The following is a 16,881-nucleotide window of genomic DNA, read 5'->3' as shown; positions in this document are numbered from 1 at the left end:
CCATAAGCTTGGTATTTATAGGGCCTTCGGTGCATCTCAATTTGGTCAATTGTTAATTGGCCTTCAAATCAATCATAATTGCTCTAGAATATCTTCAATCCCTTGTCTCATGCATGTGATTTAATGTGAATAATAATATTTGATTTGATTTTCCTAATATTTGATTTGATTTTCCTTCCATCTTGAGCTCTCCCACAATAACTTCGGTTGACCATCAAGTTAGCATAGTTCCTTCTATATTTGAATTGTAACTTATGAGAAAATCCTCCTACGAATTATCTCTTCTTATTTAAGCATTGGCTGATTTTATGTACTCGGCCGCTTTTAGTCTTTCAACCGTATCTACACTTTCGACCACATATAGGCTTTTGACCACTTCTATGCTCTCGGCCATATTGATGTGTTCGGCCAGATTGGTGTATTCCACCACATGTATATATTCTGCTACATTTATGATTTTGGGCTTCTATCCGACCTCATTGATTAGACCCACCGAAATATAGCTTGGGCTCACTATTAGTTTAATTGTCGAATCTCGGGCCTGACCCGGTCAAATTTCAACCAGGCCCAAACAACTACACGAGCTAAATAGAATTCATTGGAGAACCTATTCAGTTGTAATTGCAATGCAATTTGGCCATTCTCTAAAACAATACTCTATGTCACATTATTGGGAAACATATAACTTGTGTCAAATCCCTAATGTGCCATTTCTAGGTTATATAATTCACGTGGATGAGATTGCAAACTTCCCTTTTGCAATCATATCTGATACTTTGGCCAAAAATTCAACGAATCATATCTCTAGAGTATTCTCTTTCTTTACTAAAAGTAAAGATTTATTGTTGTACATTCACATGTCTCTGTGAGCTTATTGAATATCCCGATGATCACTTTCGAGCCACATCTTTCAATACAACTGTATAGTGTTCTCAAAGATAAAAACTCGTCCATAAGACAACTGTGATGTCTCAGGTCTGAGGACTAATTTGCATTATCGCAACTTAGAATTACTTGTTTGACACTTGTGAGTAAAACTTCCATATGGGAATTCTTAATCGACTCTTTCAGTGAACTCTATCTTTATTGACACACTTGTCTCAATGTTTCTACATGAATGATTTGAGACTAGTCATCCTCCCGATTGAGAAGACATAGTGTGTACCAGTCTTTGCAGATTGGTTTCTATTTGTGTCGTAATCCATAGACTTGTCACTTTATTGGTTATGCATAAGTTTCCTAAAGTGACTTTTGTACCATATTAATCATATTTGTGAAGGGTTATGTCCTTAGAAGTTTCATTTTCGTATTGGCTTCTAAGGCATATTTTTAACATTGACTAGTAGTAAGGCCGCATCAAAGGGACCTAAACAGATTTGGAAGTAAATTAAATAATTATTTACTATATATAGAAATATAAAATGTTAAAACTATGCACATGATAAACATGTATATTCAACTCATAAAATATTAGCATGGTCAAGCAATGTTTGAAAACAAGCCCAATAATTATTGCATGATGACTATAATGTTGAAAATATGACCTAATTTCAAACATGTGATATTTCTTTTTGGATATTTCACCATCACTTATGGGCAAGATTGTTGTTTTCAACCATGATATTTGGTCTATAATCATAACAGTAAACAACAGTCATTGGAATATGAAATACTATGAAAGCTATGCAATGAGATTGGATAGAAGGAGACCTCTCATACTTCCACATTATTTCCTAAATGTTTCCAGTCATAGGATTATTAATTGGGCATTGATCATCCGCAAAGAGTGGTACACACTATATCCGCTCGATTGGGAGAATGACTAGTCTCAAGTCATTGCATGTAGAGAAACTAAGATAAGTGTGTAGGTGCTTAGAGAGATAATAAATTGAACACGATCAAGCCACGAATTCTAGGATGAGGGTCTTACTCCCATGTCAAACTAAAACTCATAAGCTGCAATAGTGCAAACTAGTTCTCAGACCTAAGACAACATATGAAAGGACCCACCCCAAATTCCTCCGAATTCGAGACAAATCCTGTGGTTTTTCCAACATCCAACCGATGCTGGGCCCACTTACAAATTTCAACCATCCTCTTCCCATGAAACAAAGGAAAAGAAGGCTGAGACTTCTACTGAAATTTCGGCAGAGTCTCCCCTGAAAAATGGACTTTACCAAATTTTTCCACCTGTCAAAAACACAGTTTTAAAATCACCAAGCTTCAGCATGCACAAAGTATGGTACACACAACAAACAATAGACCTCCGACCTTATAACCAAACATTTCTAAAACATTCTTATTTATGAACTCCTTTGTAAATCCATACACTCGTAACAATTATCGTACCAGCAATCAGAAAGAAAGGACCTTTCTTCAAACAAAATTCATTTCCACACTAAAAACAACACAAGCACAGCTCAAATAGTTTGTTTTGCGGCTGCACCTAGGTTAACCCCAAGCTACCTACGTACCCCTTTGTGAGAGATCAATCCACACATAGTTCTTAAATCCACAATCAAGATACAGATAATATATGATTATTTAGAGTAATACCAATGATTAAATTTATATTCATTTACCACCTCAAATTTGACAAGGCAACCACTAAACACTTTATGAGTTCCTTTCCTTTTATCAGTTCTTTCCCGCAACCATACCTTATCCAAGGCATACGTTGCCAAACAACACTTTCCAAACTATAAATCGAACGTTCACACCGATGTAGGGTACTCACAAGTTTAAGAATCTCAGCCCAAAAATGAATCCACAGTTATATATTTAATATGTATGTGTGTGTGTGTGTATATATACACACACCTCACACCATCATCATGTATCAGGGGAAGACAATCCAATCCGAGGATCGTTTGACTAGACCACATGGAGGAATCCTCAACAACCATGTGTTCAAGGACGAGCCGTCCAACCAGGGGACTTGGCTGACCACATGCACAGCAGAATCGTTAATACTCAAGTGCCTATATCAAGTCCTACGAGCGCAGACTACCCCGCTAAGGGTCTACAGTAACACCATGTCAATAGTACATGGGTTCCAACATATCCAAACCATAACCACAGTTTCCAAGTATCCATCAATAATAGAAGCAGTATCCAAGGGGAGGGGGGTACATGAGATGGTGTGCCATCACCAAGATCCAAAATCCACTTTCGTAAACTAATATATAATAAAGATAATATTCTCGAAATCAAATTTCCAAAACAAATCGTTTCCATATAGCAAATATATATATATATGTATGTATATATAATAAAATAATACCCATACTTCCTTTTTGAAAACCATATTAAAACCATAATTAAGAAAAACGTCGAGACTAAATAAGCTCATTCAATTTAATGAATATTCAAAACACTATTCCTATATTTAGGAAATATACAACCTCAAAAATCCCACAAGACAACATAAAAAAAAAATCCAAAACACCATATTTAAACTTCCTAAGACCATAGCCCATCAATATATACATACTAATTCCTACATTCCCAAAGTTATTGCGATTCAAAGTCCAATAAACACATAAACTAATGCACCACAACCAAATCCATATCATACCAAAAGCATCATTTATATCACTATGATAGCCAACACCCACAATTAACAATATTATAATCTCAAAATTAAAGCACTATAAACATACCTTTCAAATATTTAGAGAGTAACACACACCAAAACAATTACCTGAAAACCACCAAAACTCATTATACAGCCTCAACCATGCACTTAAAAATCAAACCCAAAATTCCGGACCTTAACGTGGATCTACCATTTTAGAAAGATTCAAAGCCTATTCTAGTACTTTCTAAAGGATAGGACAGTCTCAAAAGACCCATAGTCAATGGTTTGGTCAAACTTTCCATTTTTGGTCAACGGGGCCTACGTGGCCCACGACCTCCGATTTCCGATCCAAAAGTTTCTATGGGTTCAACAAAATTTATTAAACACGTCCTGCAAGTTTGGTCCAGATCGAGCGATCGGATTGCTCGTGATCGCACGATCAGAAGGTCACTATTTTTCGTAAATTTGAATCATTAAATTGGAGCATCCGGGACTCCGATTTTGGATCCACGAATTCCTACACAATCCTAAAGGCATCTAGACCAACATATTTTGAAACGAAGTCGATCCAACAGTCCGAGCATATCGAACCGGATAATGCCTAATTTGCGTAAATCTGATCGACCGTCAAATGATAACCAAATTCAAATCCGAGCATAACATCGTGCTCGGGACGACATGAGGATCATTTTAGGACTAAATGGGCCATCCACGGCAGCACGTGGTTGCCTTGAGAAATTTCAACGACCAAAAAATTCTCGAAACACCCAACAATACCTATACCTACGTGATCAGGACAATGAGTGGAGCAACTTTTGTTCCTGGGCCATGGCCAAAAAGTGACCGAATATTGCCGAAATCACGAGTTGAAAATTGGCCAAACTTTAAGTTGTAAATCGAGTTTCAAAACTCAAAAATCGATCCTAATCAACCCAACCATCAGCTAGAACACGTTGAGAGGATGAGAAAGCATACCTAGATCGACGAAAATGGTGGCCGGAATCACCAAAAAGAACGCTGGAAAGTTGACAAAAAATTCGGCATATTTTCTACATTTTTCGGCGGTTCCGTCGAAGGCGGGGTGGGGTAGTAACAAGAGGTTGAGCTTGACGTCTTGGTACCGGTCCCTCCAGATTTGGTGGCTGGATGTGGTCGTGGCCAGCCAAATTGTGGCTGGCTGAAACGAAGAGGGAGGGGGGGGGGGGGGGGGGGGGGGGGGGGCTGTTGCATGAAGAAGAAAATGTCGCGGGAGAGAGAGAGAAATATGACTTTTAAAAATTGAACTTCGAAATGTTTACGATTGTGCCACTAGACTTCTGTAGATCGTAACTTCTTTGTTATAATTTTAATTTGAGCTCACCACGCGTCTACGAACTCGCATCGATGCGATCTACATCATGTTGCCATTCATTTTCCCAAAATCCTACCGGATTAAAAAGTGACCAAAATAACCCTATCTCTGAGAGCAAAAATGTAATTTCATAATTTAATTAATTAATTAATTTAGTCGAATAATTAAAATTGGGTCGGCATGTTACGTCATAGTTGTCTTGTGGGCAAGTCGTCTGTCTTCGAAATCCCTATACATTCGTGTCAACATATATGATTCAAAAGGTCGTCTTCAGGATTCTCGAAAGTTCGTGGAGGCAAGTGAATATATGACAAAGGATCTATACTCTTAGTAAGGAATGCTCTAAAGATATGATTGAGGGAATCTCTGCAGAGTAGATATGACTAGAAAGGAAGTTTCTAGATATAACCAATGTAATCATGTAAGTAGAAAATTCATGTTAAGATTTTGACAAAAGTATCCATTCCTTGGTAATATGAATTATGGGCACTATAAGAGCACTTCCACCTAGTTGCCCTTTGCCATGGCAAGAGGGGGCGGGGGCTAGGGCAGCTACTATTTACGTGAATTGTAGATGCCCTTGCGAAAAGCAATGTGTGTTTCCCCCGTTGCCATGGCAAATACTATCCATTTTTTTTTGTTTTTTTTCACAAATTATTTTACCTAAACAATTAATTTGGATAATATTTCCGGGTAAGATTTTTGGGTTCGTACGTGTCAATATTTATTATAAAATTCATATCTCATAATCGGATAAAATTTTCGAATAAGATTTTCAATTTCAAAATTCAAATTTCTAATAAATTTTTAATTTTTAATTTCAAATGAATTTCAAAATTCAGATAAGATTTTCACCCTCTAAAATCGCGCCCCGTGTCATCTCTCAATGCCTAAATTTTTCTATAAAACCAGAGGCTCAGCTCATACTTCTCACGCCAGATCTTCTCTATATTTTCATTTATTAGATTTTAGAATTCATACTCCATTCTCAATGTCAGACATGAGCAGTGTCTTGGAGAGATAAGAGCAAGAAACTAGAGAAAGAAGGCGTAGACGAGCTGAAGGCAAAAGGGTGCAGAGAGAAGTAGATCAACAAGTTGTCATAGCAATGGCTTTGCTTGATGAAGAAACCAAGGCCACCACTGTGGTTCGCAAGTCGGTCGTGGCCTGAATGTGGACAGACATAGGCATTCTCGGGGTAAGAATCTTCTGGAAGATTATTTTATCCCATCTTCTCGTACTCTGATGTTCATTTTCGAGCGCGATATAGAATGCAACCCTATTTGTTCAATAAAGTCATGCATGATATTTGCAATTATGATGAATACTTCGTTCAAAAGTGTGATGTTGCTGGGGTTTTGGGACTTCTTCAAGAGCAAAAGCTTATGACTATTATACGAATGCTGGTGTATGGTTCATTTGCTGATCAAGTAGATGAGAATGCCCGGATGGGGAAGTCTACTACTTTGGAGAGCTTGGTAAGATCTTGTGATGCAGTCGAAACTCTGTACACCAGGGACTACCTGCGCAGACCTACGCCCAGGAACCTCCAACGGCTTCTACAAAAGGCCGAATCTTGAGGATTTCCAGGAATGATTGGTAGCATCGACTGCATGCACTGGCAATGAAAACATTGCCCAACTGCTTTGGAATGAGATTATGGAAATAGGAAAGGGCTCAAAAGTATCATCCTTGAAGTCGTTGCTGGATTCGATACATGGATTTGGCATGCCTTCTTCAGAGTTGCCGGATCTCAAAACGACTTGAACGTCCTGGGTCAATCCTTGGTGTTCAACCATGTTTTGAGAGGTGAAGCCCCGAATATCACCTATGAAATCAACAATACCGTCTACCAGAATTGGTATTATCTAGCTGACGGCATCTACCCGAGGTGGACCACATTTGTGAAATCAGTTCTGCATTCCCGATCTGAGAAGCAAAAATTATTTACTGCCTATCAAGAGGGTTACATAAAAGATGTGGAGACGTGCTTTGGTATCCGCCAAGCCCGGTAGGCTATTATTAGGGGTGTGGCGCATTTGTTTGATGAGGAGGTGCTGAGGAGCATAATGATGGCATGCATCATCCTCCATAACATGATTATGGAGGATGAGTATGATTACGATGCTGCAGACGTGTACGAACCGGATCCCATGAACACAGCCTTGACAAGAATTTATTAGGGCCAAATGGAGAACCAGTGCAACATGAACTGTTGGTTAGGGACGGTCGTTTCATGACCCGTATGATTGATTGATATACGAAGATGCAATCGTCTTATATTCATGAACGACGTCAAGTTGACTTGATGAAGCATTTATAGGCGGTGAAAGGCAATGACGGTGAATGAAGTGAAGTGAAGATGTTTTTTTTTAATTTATTATGTTTATGTTTTATTTTTAGTTATGCTTTTTTTTTAATGCCTTGGTTGTGGTTTGTGTATTTTTTATGCTTTGGTTATGGTTATGCTTTTTTAATGCTTTGGTTGTGGTTTGTTTTTTTTAAATGCTTTGGTTGTGGTTTGTCTTTTATGTATGGAATGTTTTGAAAAAAAGGTATTTTATTGAATGCTTTCTTTATTCACTCAAAGAAAACCAATACTACTAATGAAATAAAATACATGAATTACAACTGATTTTTAAAACAAAATATTAAAATACAATGAAATAAAAGGCAAGCAAACTAACTTAATGGTTTTGATCATTTAACCAATCCATGTTGCTAGGTCCATCGTCACGAAAAAGTCTTCGTCTCATAACATCCCTTCGTTCTAGCTTCCAAAATTGTTTTGTTTCAGGGGACATATGGCTTGTATCCATGGCCATGGTTTCCCGATCCTTCTTCTCAATATTTTCTTTGCATACATACTCCCTTTCTTTTGCATATTCTACTTGAAATGCCCTTCTCATCTTCTTGGGTTTTCATGTCTATTTCAATTCTCATGGCGCTTTGCCTTGCAATCCCCTCCAAAAATTTAGATGTATTATTGGTAGAATTACTCCCTCTCTTCGCCTTCGTCGCCTTTCTCCCAATAGGCCTCGGCTCCCTTTGGATGGGTGAGTCTTGACTCATCGAGGAATCCATAGGTGAATCCGATACCTGTGAATCATGTAGTGGCATCTCGTTCAACACCACGGTCGGACCCGTTGGAATAATTCGGAATCTCTTACAATTCTTCAGCACCTTCCAACATTGGTCATGGTTGAAAGTTTTTTTGCCTTGCCCAGTAGCACCACATTTGTTCTTGCATAATCTATATTAAAAAAGAAAAAAGAAAAATGCAAGAAACTTAAAAAAATATTGGCAATGCAACAAATATAAACAAAATAATGGAAATGCAAGAAATATTAACAAATTATTGGAAATTCAAGACATATTAACAAAATATTAGAAAAGCAAGAAACATTTAAATAAATATTGGAAATGCAAGAAATATTAACAAAATATAGAAATTGCAAGAAACATATTGCTAAGATTTTCCCCTCTTCTATAGTTGTCCATCGCTTTGCCAAGGCATCTCTCCATTTTCCTAACTCTTTATTGAGAATTTTCCACCTACTAGACAATGCCATTTCCGTACGGGTCGAACCCGATCTTTCACAAAATTCGGTATGAATTTTTCTCCACATATGACAGAATTTCATCTCACTGCCCGAGATGGGATAATGACTAATTTGGACCCAACACTCACACAACAAAATATCTTCCATGATGCTCCATGCCCCTCCGGTTTCGATAGAAGAAGCCATAAGATGATAGAGAAAAAAAATTTGATAGTAAATAAAATGTTGAGTAGAAAGTGAATAATAGTTCAAGGAGAAGAAAATATATGAGAATTTGGTGTTAAAAGTGAAGAGTATTGGTTGGTATTTATAGAAGAAAAAAAATTCAAATTTTTTTCATAATTTTATTGCAAAAAAATTGGTTGCCGTTGGATTGGAGGACAAAAAGCAATCGGAGAGCCCAGACGTCGCCACTTGGCTTCTAGCCGTTGGCGAAAGCAAGCACGCAAGTGTAAATTTTTTTTACTGTTGCACGCGCCAATGGTAAAAAATATTTGAATTGGAGGGCTGACGCCAGCCTGGCGTCAGCAATGACATCATCCCAAAACTCGGGCTCGTGCGTGAGTTGACCTTGCCTTCGGGCTAGCTCAGTCTCGTGGGACCCACAGCTAGCCCAGGCCAGCCCTTGCTGTTGGAAACGAATTTTGGCCCCCCCCTCCCCCCCCCCCCCCCCAACAACTCGAGCTGCTAGAAACGCCCTAATAGAGAATGACTCAATTGCACAACAATTCAACTTGAATAGGTTCTTCTCACCTTTCTATTGACCAAAAAGGATATCTAGTGTGAGAAAGTTGTCTGCCTCGTCTACCCTTATCTTATAATGTTTTTTTATGCGTGCAAAATCTTGTCTTGTAATTGTGGCTTTTCATGCTAAAATGGGGAGGCCTAAGAAATTAAAGAAGAAGTTACATGTGATGGGAATAACACTATTCTGTTACCTTCATTCAATTAGGAGTCATTATTTGGCCCACGAGCCCATGAACCGATGTAGGCTTGCCTTGCTCATTGAGGAAAAGCCCGGCCCATCTTTTAGTGGGTTAGGTTTAGGTTAAGGTGTCTAAAACCCAGCCCGACTCATAAACCCGATCCGTTTGAGCCTACGAAAGCCCAACCCGACCTGCCCATCAAAGCCCAACCCATAGGTCCACCAATAAAATAAAAGATATATAATTGGGGTTTGGGAGGTTTGGTCGCTGGTTGTTTTGGTTAATAATATTGGCCCATTTGTCGAAGCCCAGGTGTTTCAACACTACAATGATTCCCGCTCATTTGCTGCTTCGCGTCAATTTTGGCTTTGCATGTTTCAGATATCAAGTGAGTTTGTTTCTTTTGACGTTTCAAAGTGAATTGTCTCTGCTTTTACTGCAGTTTATGTCTTATTGTTCATAGTGGTCGATTTGTGTTTGGCTTTCATATTAAAACTTCTTAATTCTAATATCATACAAGTTTTTTACAGAAAATTAGAATTGAAATGAACTGAAAGTTTGTACCCTTCAACATATTATCAAGAAACTTTCTCGTGCTTGGAACATTACAGAATCTTTTTCCAAATCTTACCAACAGAGCAGGATTGAAAAAGTGACAGCCAACTGACTGGTGTCTTCAACTTTTTGGTAAAAGCCAAGCCTAGAGACTGGTGCATTTCTTTGGGTTTAGCATTTCAATTGCTACCTACCTTTAGGTTTCAGCAAGTGCATTAGTTTTTCAGACTAAAAACAAAAAAAATAACTGACAGATAATGAAGTAAAAATAGTCTTGTGTCTATCCATCCATTGGAATATGAACATGAGAGAGGTAGTTTGTAGAGAGCACGTGACTACCTAATCACTATTGAGTTTCTAAAAATTTGAAAAGAAAAGAAATAGAAAAACAAAAAAAATAAAGTCACACAACCTCTGCTATATAAACAGAAAGCCACATATTTTACACCCATCAGTTTTCATCATCGAGTTAGAACTCTCTACTTCTTTGGTGATTTTTTGGCCATAAAATTAGATAGGAAAAAGAAGCTTCACCTCAGCCTCATACATACATCAAGCAGCCAAAGTCTAAACAGAGAAGAAAAGTCAGGTAAGTTTTTCTTTAATTTTTAGTTTGACAGCAACATTTATGACCAAAGGGAAGATAAAAATATTGATTTCATATTTGTTCTATCAATTTCAGTGGTCAGAAAAGCTTCTTGGGAGGATCATCATATTTGGAGTGATCATGTTTACCATTTCAGAGGGATTTGCTGTTATATCTGCAACTAAGAACCTCAAACTACCGTTCATGGAAGATGTATTTGCATCAGGGAGCACAAGATTTTTGGAATGGGTGGTTTCGGAAAATCAGGTATTTACTTTCAACCTTTATTTTATTTGCTCAAATGATTAGTGTATTTTTTTCTTATTCTGTGAATGTTTTGAATTAATTTTCACAGAATGTTTTGAATTAATTTTTGGTTCACCAATATCTTTCCAAGTTTAAAGAAAATAAAATTCTATTCCATTTGCTGTGTCAGTTTTCATTGTTATGTCTTCTCGTCTGCTCGTCGTGAGGTCTATAGCATTTCTGACCAAAAAAAAAAAAAAGGGCTCTTTAGTTTTAACCCATAAAAAACTTAACTAATTTGGAAGAAAGATAATTAATTTTGCTTAATTAATATAAAACCAAAGCCACCACCAAAAAGACATCCAACAACCCTAAAATTACTACATGTGCCATTGTGCTTAACTGTCAAATACAGTTTATTTAATTATAAACCAAAACTTAAAACCGTCAAAACGACATAACATTCCCACAAAACACAACACAAAACGACACTACTCAAATTTAATCACTTCAAAAACTGGTTTTGCGCGACCTTTCATATCCCACTGCAAACCTACAAACTATTCTCCAAAAACGAAGCCGATGAGCAGCAACGGGGACGACCAGAAACGAAGACGACGAGCAACGACGACGAGCAATGGCCACCGACGACGAGCAACGACCACCGACGACGACCGAAGCTAAACCGTAAGAAAATGAATCAGTCCTCTCTTCGATTTTAGGTTTTACACCGACGACGGTTTCAGTACTGTTTTTGCCTTTTGATTTCTGGTTGTTTGTAGCAAATTTTGACCAGAAACTGCATTGCAGTTTCTGGTTCCATAATTCAATTTCAGAGTGCTTTTTGCTAGGGTTTATGGGAATGTTATAACTGCTCATGAAGTTAAAAGTGTTTTGATATTAGTTTCAGTACTGTTTTTGCCTTTTGATTTCTGGTTGTTTGTAGCAAATTTTGATTAGAAACTGCAATGCAGTTTCTGGTTCCATAATTCAATTTCAGAGTGCTTTTTGCTAGGGTCTATGGGAATGTTATAACTGCTCATGAAGTTAAAAGTGTTTTGATATTAGTTTCAGTACTGTTTTTGCCTTTTGATTTCTGGTTGTTTGTAGCAAATTTTGATTAGAAACTGCAATGCAGTTTCTGGTTCCATAATTCAATTTCAGAGTGCTTTTTGCTAGGGTCTATGATATCAGGCTTACATGCAAAGCTTCCAAGAGCCATCTTGGCACAGGGCCCTGTATGAACACTTACTTGAAAAACTCGGGAAATGCAGTGTTCTTTACTTCCATATTATTTCAAAAGAAGAGTTCCACTTCACACTTCTCACATTTCACAAAAATGAACGAAAGTGGAGACACTACAATCCAGTTTCTGTATTATACATACTGCCTAATTTCAGACCAAAACTATAATATGCAATGCACTGATTACCATTTCTTTTTCTATTTTTTTCTTCTTCTTTGAACAGGTTAATATTGTTGAAGGGTGGCTAGAATATATAAGACCTCAAGCACGAGTGTTCATAGAAACTAAAAAAAAACCAACACTTGTGAAGCAAAAGGAAGGGCCCCCGACACTTGTACAAAAAGATTTGACTCCAACTGAAGAACTCACTCTCAATTGGATTATGCAAAATCCATTGCATTTTCCATTTGAGGATGACATGGAATGTGCTCAACAAACTGTATCTTCGTAAGAATTGTGTCTACTCAACTATTCATTACAGTTTGAAATCATTCAAAAGCAAAAAAAAAACTAATCTCGTATTTCATTTGCAGATGGGATTGCGGCATGTTCGTCATGTTCTATATGGATAAAATAGCACAAGGACAGCCCATTCCAAAAAGCGTGGACAAGAAATTCATGAATGAATATCGAGCACAATATGTCACAAAACTCCTACACCAAAAAAACTGTGTAATTAATCGTCTCTAGTGATTTGCCTTTCGTTAACTCAAGACAATATGTATCTTAATTCTTGTGGATGTTTGTAAATATTTCTAGTTATGGTATATGAGAACATATTTCCTATACATATAAACTGTAATATAATCTTGGAATAGGATGCAACAAAATGAAAAGGAAACAAACAAACTGCACTGAATTTTCTGGTCAAAAATACTGCAACAAGTTAAAACTGCAGTGCAGTTTATATAAATAAATAAAAATAAAAAATCAGCTCAAAAAATGTGGAAAGAATTGAAAAGCCAAAGCCATAATCAAAGTACTAAAACTTGGTTCAAAACACATTTAAGTAGGTCAGCATTGAAATGTAGTTTCTGCTCATAATCTGCAACAAATAAACATAAACTGCACTGCAGTTTCTGCAACAAAATCTGAAATAAACAGAAACTGCAATGCAGTTTTTGCAACAAAATCTGAAATAAACAGAAACTGCAATGCAGTTTCTGCAACAAAATCTGCTCAAAATCTGAAAGCAAGCATTGAATGGCAGTCGAAAACGAATATCCACTCATTAAACAATTGTATAATTTTCATTAACTTCAAAAAAGAATCACAATATCCAATTAGAAGCTGTGTAGCCAATTACAAGCAACTAAAACTGCAATACAGTTTTGCAAAAAGTGCAACGCAGAAACTGACTATACATTCGCTAAACCATATCTAAAATAAAAAATTGTCAAATGAGAAGGAGTGTTCATATAATAGCCTTGCAAGTCTTCCTATTGTGCCAAGCAACACTGCACCGACTGCATTTCAATGGCCTTTTAAATTCACCAAAAACTTTGATCCTCTTTGTTGGTGGTCTTCCGGCTGGCCTCTTTGTAATTGGCGGAAGCACAACTCCAGCTGCAGAACCATTGCTGCCCAATCCTTTCCCAATATATGGAATAGGAAAAATAGGACTCTCATAGGCTTTTCGAAAGAAGTCGGTTTTGTAGTAACACTCCACGTAATCATAAACTGAATCTCTCTTTGCTAGGATTGCAGCCACCGCATGTGTGCAAGGAAAACCGTCAATTTGCCAAAGACGGCAAGAACAAGTCCTTTGCTCGAGATCAACCATCACAGAATAATCAGCAAATACTTCAAAAATAGTGGAATTAGAACGACGAACTGCCCAAGTCCTACCGGCCTCCGCATTTTCACAGAGTCTAGTTTCCATCTCCGGACACAAAACTGTTGTCCACTTCTCCGCTTCAAATCGTCGTTGAGAATTCAATACCATCAATTTCTGTCGAATCCCTTCTATCAAAGGTAGCACCGGCAAATCTCGAAACACACCAACCCAATTAATAAAGGACTCCGCTAAACTGTTTGCCATCTCCCCATAACGCATTCCTTTGAAAAATGCGTTGGCATAGTGATCTCTAGACAAATCAGATATAAATGCCTTCACTTTCGAACTCCCAACAATCACCAACTCCTCCATTGCTACCTTAAACTCTTCCTCCGTAACAGCATATACGCATCTACTAAATAAATTGATAACACGGTCTTGGAGCAGTTTCCTATAACCTGACTTCGGGTACTTTGATATCAAATTCTGTTTGAGGTGATAATAACAGTAAGAATGAGGCCATCCGGGAAACACAAACCCCATTGCATTTAACAAACCTTGATTGCGGTCCGAGAAAAAGGTCACCACTCCCCCCATCGGTAGCAATATAGAAGCCAAATGTTGAAGAAACCAAGTCCAATTCTCCTCTGTCTCAGAATCAACAACTCCAAAAGCTAGAGGATAAAACCCTGCAAAACAAAACCAAAAACACAAGTATAAGCAAAAAAGGGAAACTGCAGTGCAGTTTATGAAAACAAATCTGCTCAAATTTGAAAGGAAACCAAAAGCCAAATCCATGATCCAAGTACTAAAACTAAGTTTAAAACACATTTAAGTTCATGACCAGTTACAACATTCCCACAGACATGCAAAAAATATTAATAAAATCGAATTATGAAACAAGAAACTGCAATGCAGTTTCTGCTAAAATTGCAACAAATGAAAATCTGCAATACATTACAGTAACCATACCTTGATTTCCATTCTTTCCCGAAACACAGAGAAGCTGCCCCTTGTACTTGCTCTTCAAAAACGTAGCATCAATGAACAACAAGGGTATGCAATATTGAAATCCAGCAATGCAACCGCCAAAAGACACAAAAAACCGTCGAAAGCGATTAATTCCAACTTCACAATCAAGAGTGCAGAGAGAACCAATGTTAGTTTCCTTTACGGCGTCCGCATACCACACTAACTCGTTGAAGGACTTCGACTCATCACCGTGAACGTCCAATTTAGCTAACTCTTTGCCAAACCATGCGTGGTAGTATGAAATGTCTATACCATAATAATCTTTGAACTCGTGTATAATCTCAATTGGCTTCAGCTCTGGTTTTGCACGAATTCTGTCCACAATGAGGGAGGACACCACACGAGACCTCATCATCTTACTCTTTGATTCCCGTATCTGACCCGCACATGTATGAACATTATTTAACGTCCGAATTACAAAACTGCCAGTAGCTTCACAACGAGAAGCATAAACACGCCAGCTGCAACCCTCAATTTCTTATTCGAACAAACAGCAACCACCCGCTTCTTGTCATTGCCGGCATATAAAAAATTAAATCCTACTTCAAGAGCGTACTTGCACAATTTCAACCGGAACTCCTCTGCACCACCGTCAAACTTCTGCCCCACATGATGTATGTATGTCTCCCACTCATTTGACAACAAAGGCTTAGCACTTGCTCTCTTCGACCTGCCCAAAAACTTGTTTATGTCTTCGACAGTACTAGAACACGACGACTCGCCCTTTTCACATGCTATCAACTCCTTATTTACACAAAAATCACCACTATATTCACTGATCCAGCATAAATCCTTCACTAAAATATCAACAGTCTTCTCATTTGATATCAACAAAAATGTCCTCATCAAGTCCAAATCGCTATCCGTTTCTAGAAAACAACTCAGATAACTGGGCACCGAATACCGTAATGTGAAACAACCCAACTGCAAACCCCTAAACCTCAGACACAAAGTCTTCAAAATATCAACCATGGATGACTCTGATGAAACTGAAAACATGATGGTTTCCGACTTATATGTGCACTTGGCAATGACACACTCCTCCATTAGCCTTGAAAATGCAAACAAAACAACAAACAAAAATAGAAAACAATTAAAATCACTAAATAATGTACATGAGCAGTTGTAACATTCCAATAGAAATCCAAATATTAGTATGAAATCGAATTATGAAACAAGAAACTGCACTACAGTTTATAGTCAAAAACTGAAATAACAGAAACAACATTGCACTTTATGTGATAACATACCCTTAAATTTGAATAGAAACCAAAAGAAAACCATGTTCAAAGTACTAAAACTTAGATAAAAACACATTTAACTCCATGAGCAGTTGTAACATTGCCTTTATGAAACCAGAAACTGCCAACACTCCAACAAACAGATGCAGTTTATAACAGAGGAGGCAAAACAAATCGAATAGAAACCAAAAGGAAACCACGTTAAAAGTACTAAAACTAATATCAAAACACATTTAACTCCATAAGCAGTTGTAACATTGCCTTTATGAAACCAGAAACTGCAATGCAGTTTCTGCCAACACTCCAACAAACAGATGCAGTTTATAACAGAGGAGGCAAAACAAATAGAATAGAAACCAAAAGGAAACCACGTTAAAAGTACTAAAACTAATATCAAAACACATTTAACTCCATGAGCAGTTGTAACATTGCCTTTATGAAACCAAAAACTGCAATGCAGTTTCTGCCAACACTCCAACAAATAGATGCAGTTTATAACAGAGGAGGCAAAACAAATCGAGCCACAAGATCGCGCCACAAAATTGAGCCACAAAACTGAGCTCGAAAAACCCAAAACTGACAGATTCGGCATGATAATCGAACGAAAGATTATCCAATTAGAAGGAAACAAGATTCGGCATGATAATCGAACGAAAAAGATTCGGCATGATAATCGAAAAAAAAAACTGACAGATTCGGCATGATAATCAAACGAAAAAGGAAGAAATAAAAGGAAAACCAACCAGAAAATTGAGCTCCAACGGCGAGAACGAAAACG

At 37.5% G+C, this 16,881-nt stretch overlaps 2 protein-coding genes and 1 long non-coding RNA gene across 3 annotated transcripts; 2 read left to right on the top strand and 1 right to left on the bottom strand.

Annotated features, from left to right (window-relative positions):
* The first annotated feature begins 6,039 nt into the window (after nucleotides 1–6,039).
* On the top strand, nucleotides 6,040–6,946 carry LOC117625546. Its single transcript, XM_034357089.1, has 3 exons — nucleotides 6,040–6,078; nucleotides 6,272–6,438; nucleotides 6,601–6,946. Exons 1-3 carry the CDS (start codon nucleotides 6,040–6,042, stop codon nucleotides 6,944–6,946), a joined length of 552 nt encoding a protein of 183 aa, XP_034212980.1.
* A 3,470-nt stretch (nucleotides 6,947–10,416) lies between these two features.
* Nucleotides 10,417–12,473, top strand: LOC117625966. The gene is made up of 3 exons (XR_004585471.1): nucleotides 10,417–10,564; nucleotides 10,658–10,828; nucleotides 12,277–12,473. It is a non-coding gene; the product is annotated as an uncharacterized LOC117625966 (long non-coding RNA).
* A 994-nt stretch (nucleotides 12,474–13,467) lies between these two features.
* On the bottom strand, nucleotides 13,468–15,217 carry LOC117625545. The gene is made up of 2 exons (XM_034357088.1): nucleotides 14,803–15,217; nucleotides 13,468–14,519 (listed from the first exon to the last, which is right to left on the bottom strand). Exons 1-2 carry the CDS (start codon nucleotides 15,215–15,217, stop codon nucleotides 13,468–13,470), a joined length of 1,467 nt encoding a protein of 488 aa, XP_034212979.1.
* Between the last annotated feature and the right edge of the window lie 1,664 nt (nucleotides 15,218–16,881).

The sequence above is a fragment of the Prunus dulcis genome, chromosome 4, assembly GCF_902201215.1.
Source record: "Prunus dulcis chromosome 4, ALMONDv2, whole genome shotgun sequence".
NCBI lineage: Eukaryota > Viridiplantae > Streptophyta > Magnoliopsida > Rosales > Rosaceae > Prunus > Prunus dulcis.
This window is presented reverse-complemented; position numbering and strand designations above follow the sequence as displayed.

Bases quoted from the DNA above. Each gene is read 5' to 3' on its own strand.
- LOC117625545 (XM_034357088.1), bottom strand. From the start codon at position 15,217: ATGATGAGGTCTCGTGTGGTGTCCTCCCTCATTGTGGACAGAATTCGT. The intron at 14,520-14,802 runs GTATGGTTACTG...TTTGTTTTGCAG, and splicing joins GGGAAAGAATGGAAATCAAG to GGTTTTATCCTCTAGCTTTT.
- LOC117625546 (XM_034357089.1), top strand. From the start codon at position 6,040: ATGGCTTTGCTTGATGAAGAAACCAAGGCCACCACTGTG. The intron at 6,079-6,271 runs GTTCGCAAGTCG...TTCGTTCAAAAG, and splicing joins AAACCAAGGCCACCACTGTG to TGTGATGTTGCTGGGGTTTT. The intron at 6,439-6,600 runs GTACACCAGGGA...TTATGGAAATAG, and splicing joins TGTGATGCAGTCGAAACTCT to GAAAGGGCTCAAAAGTATCA.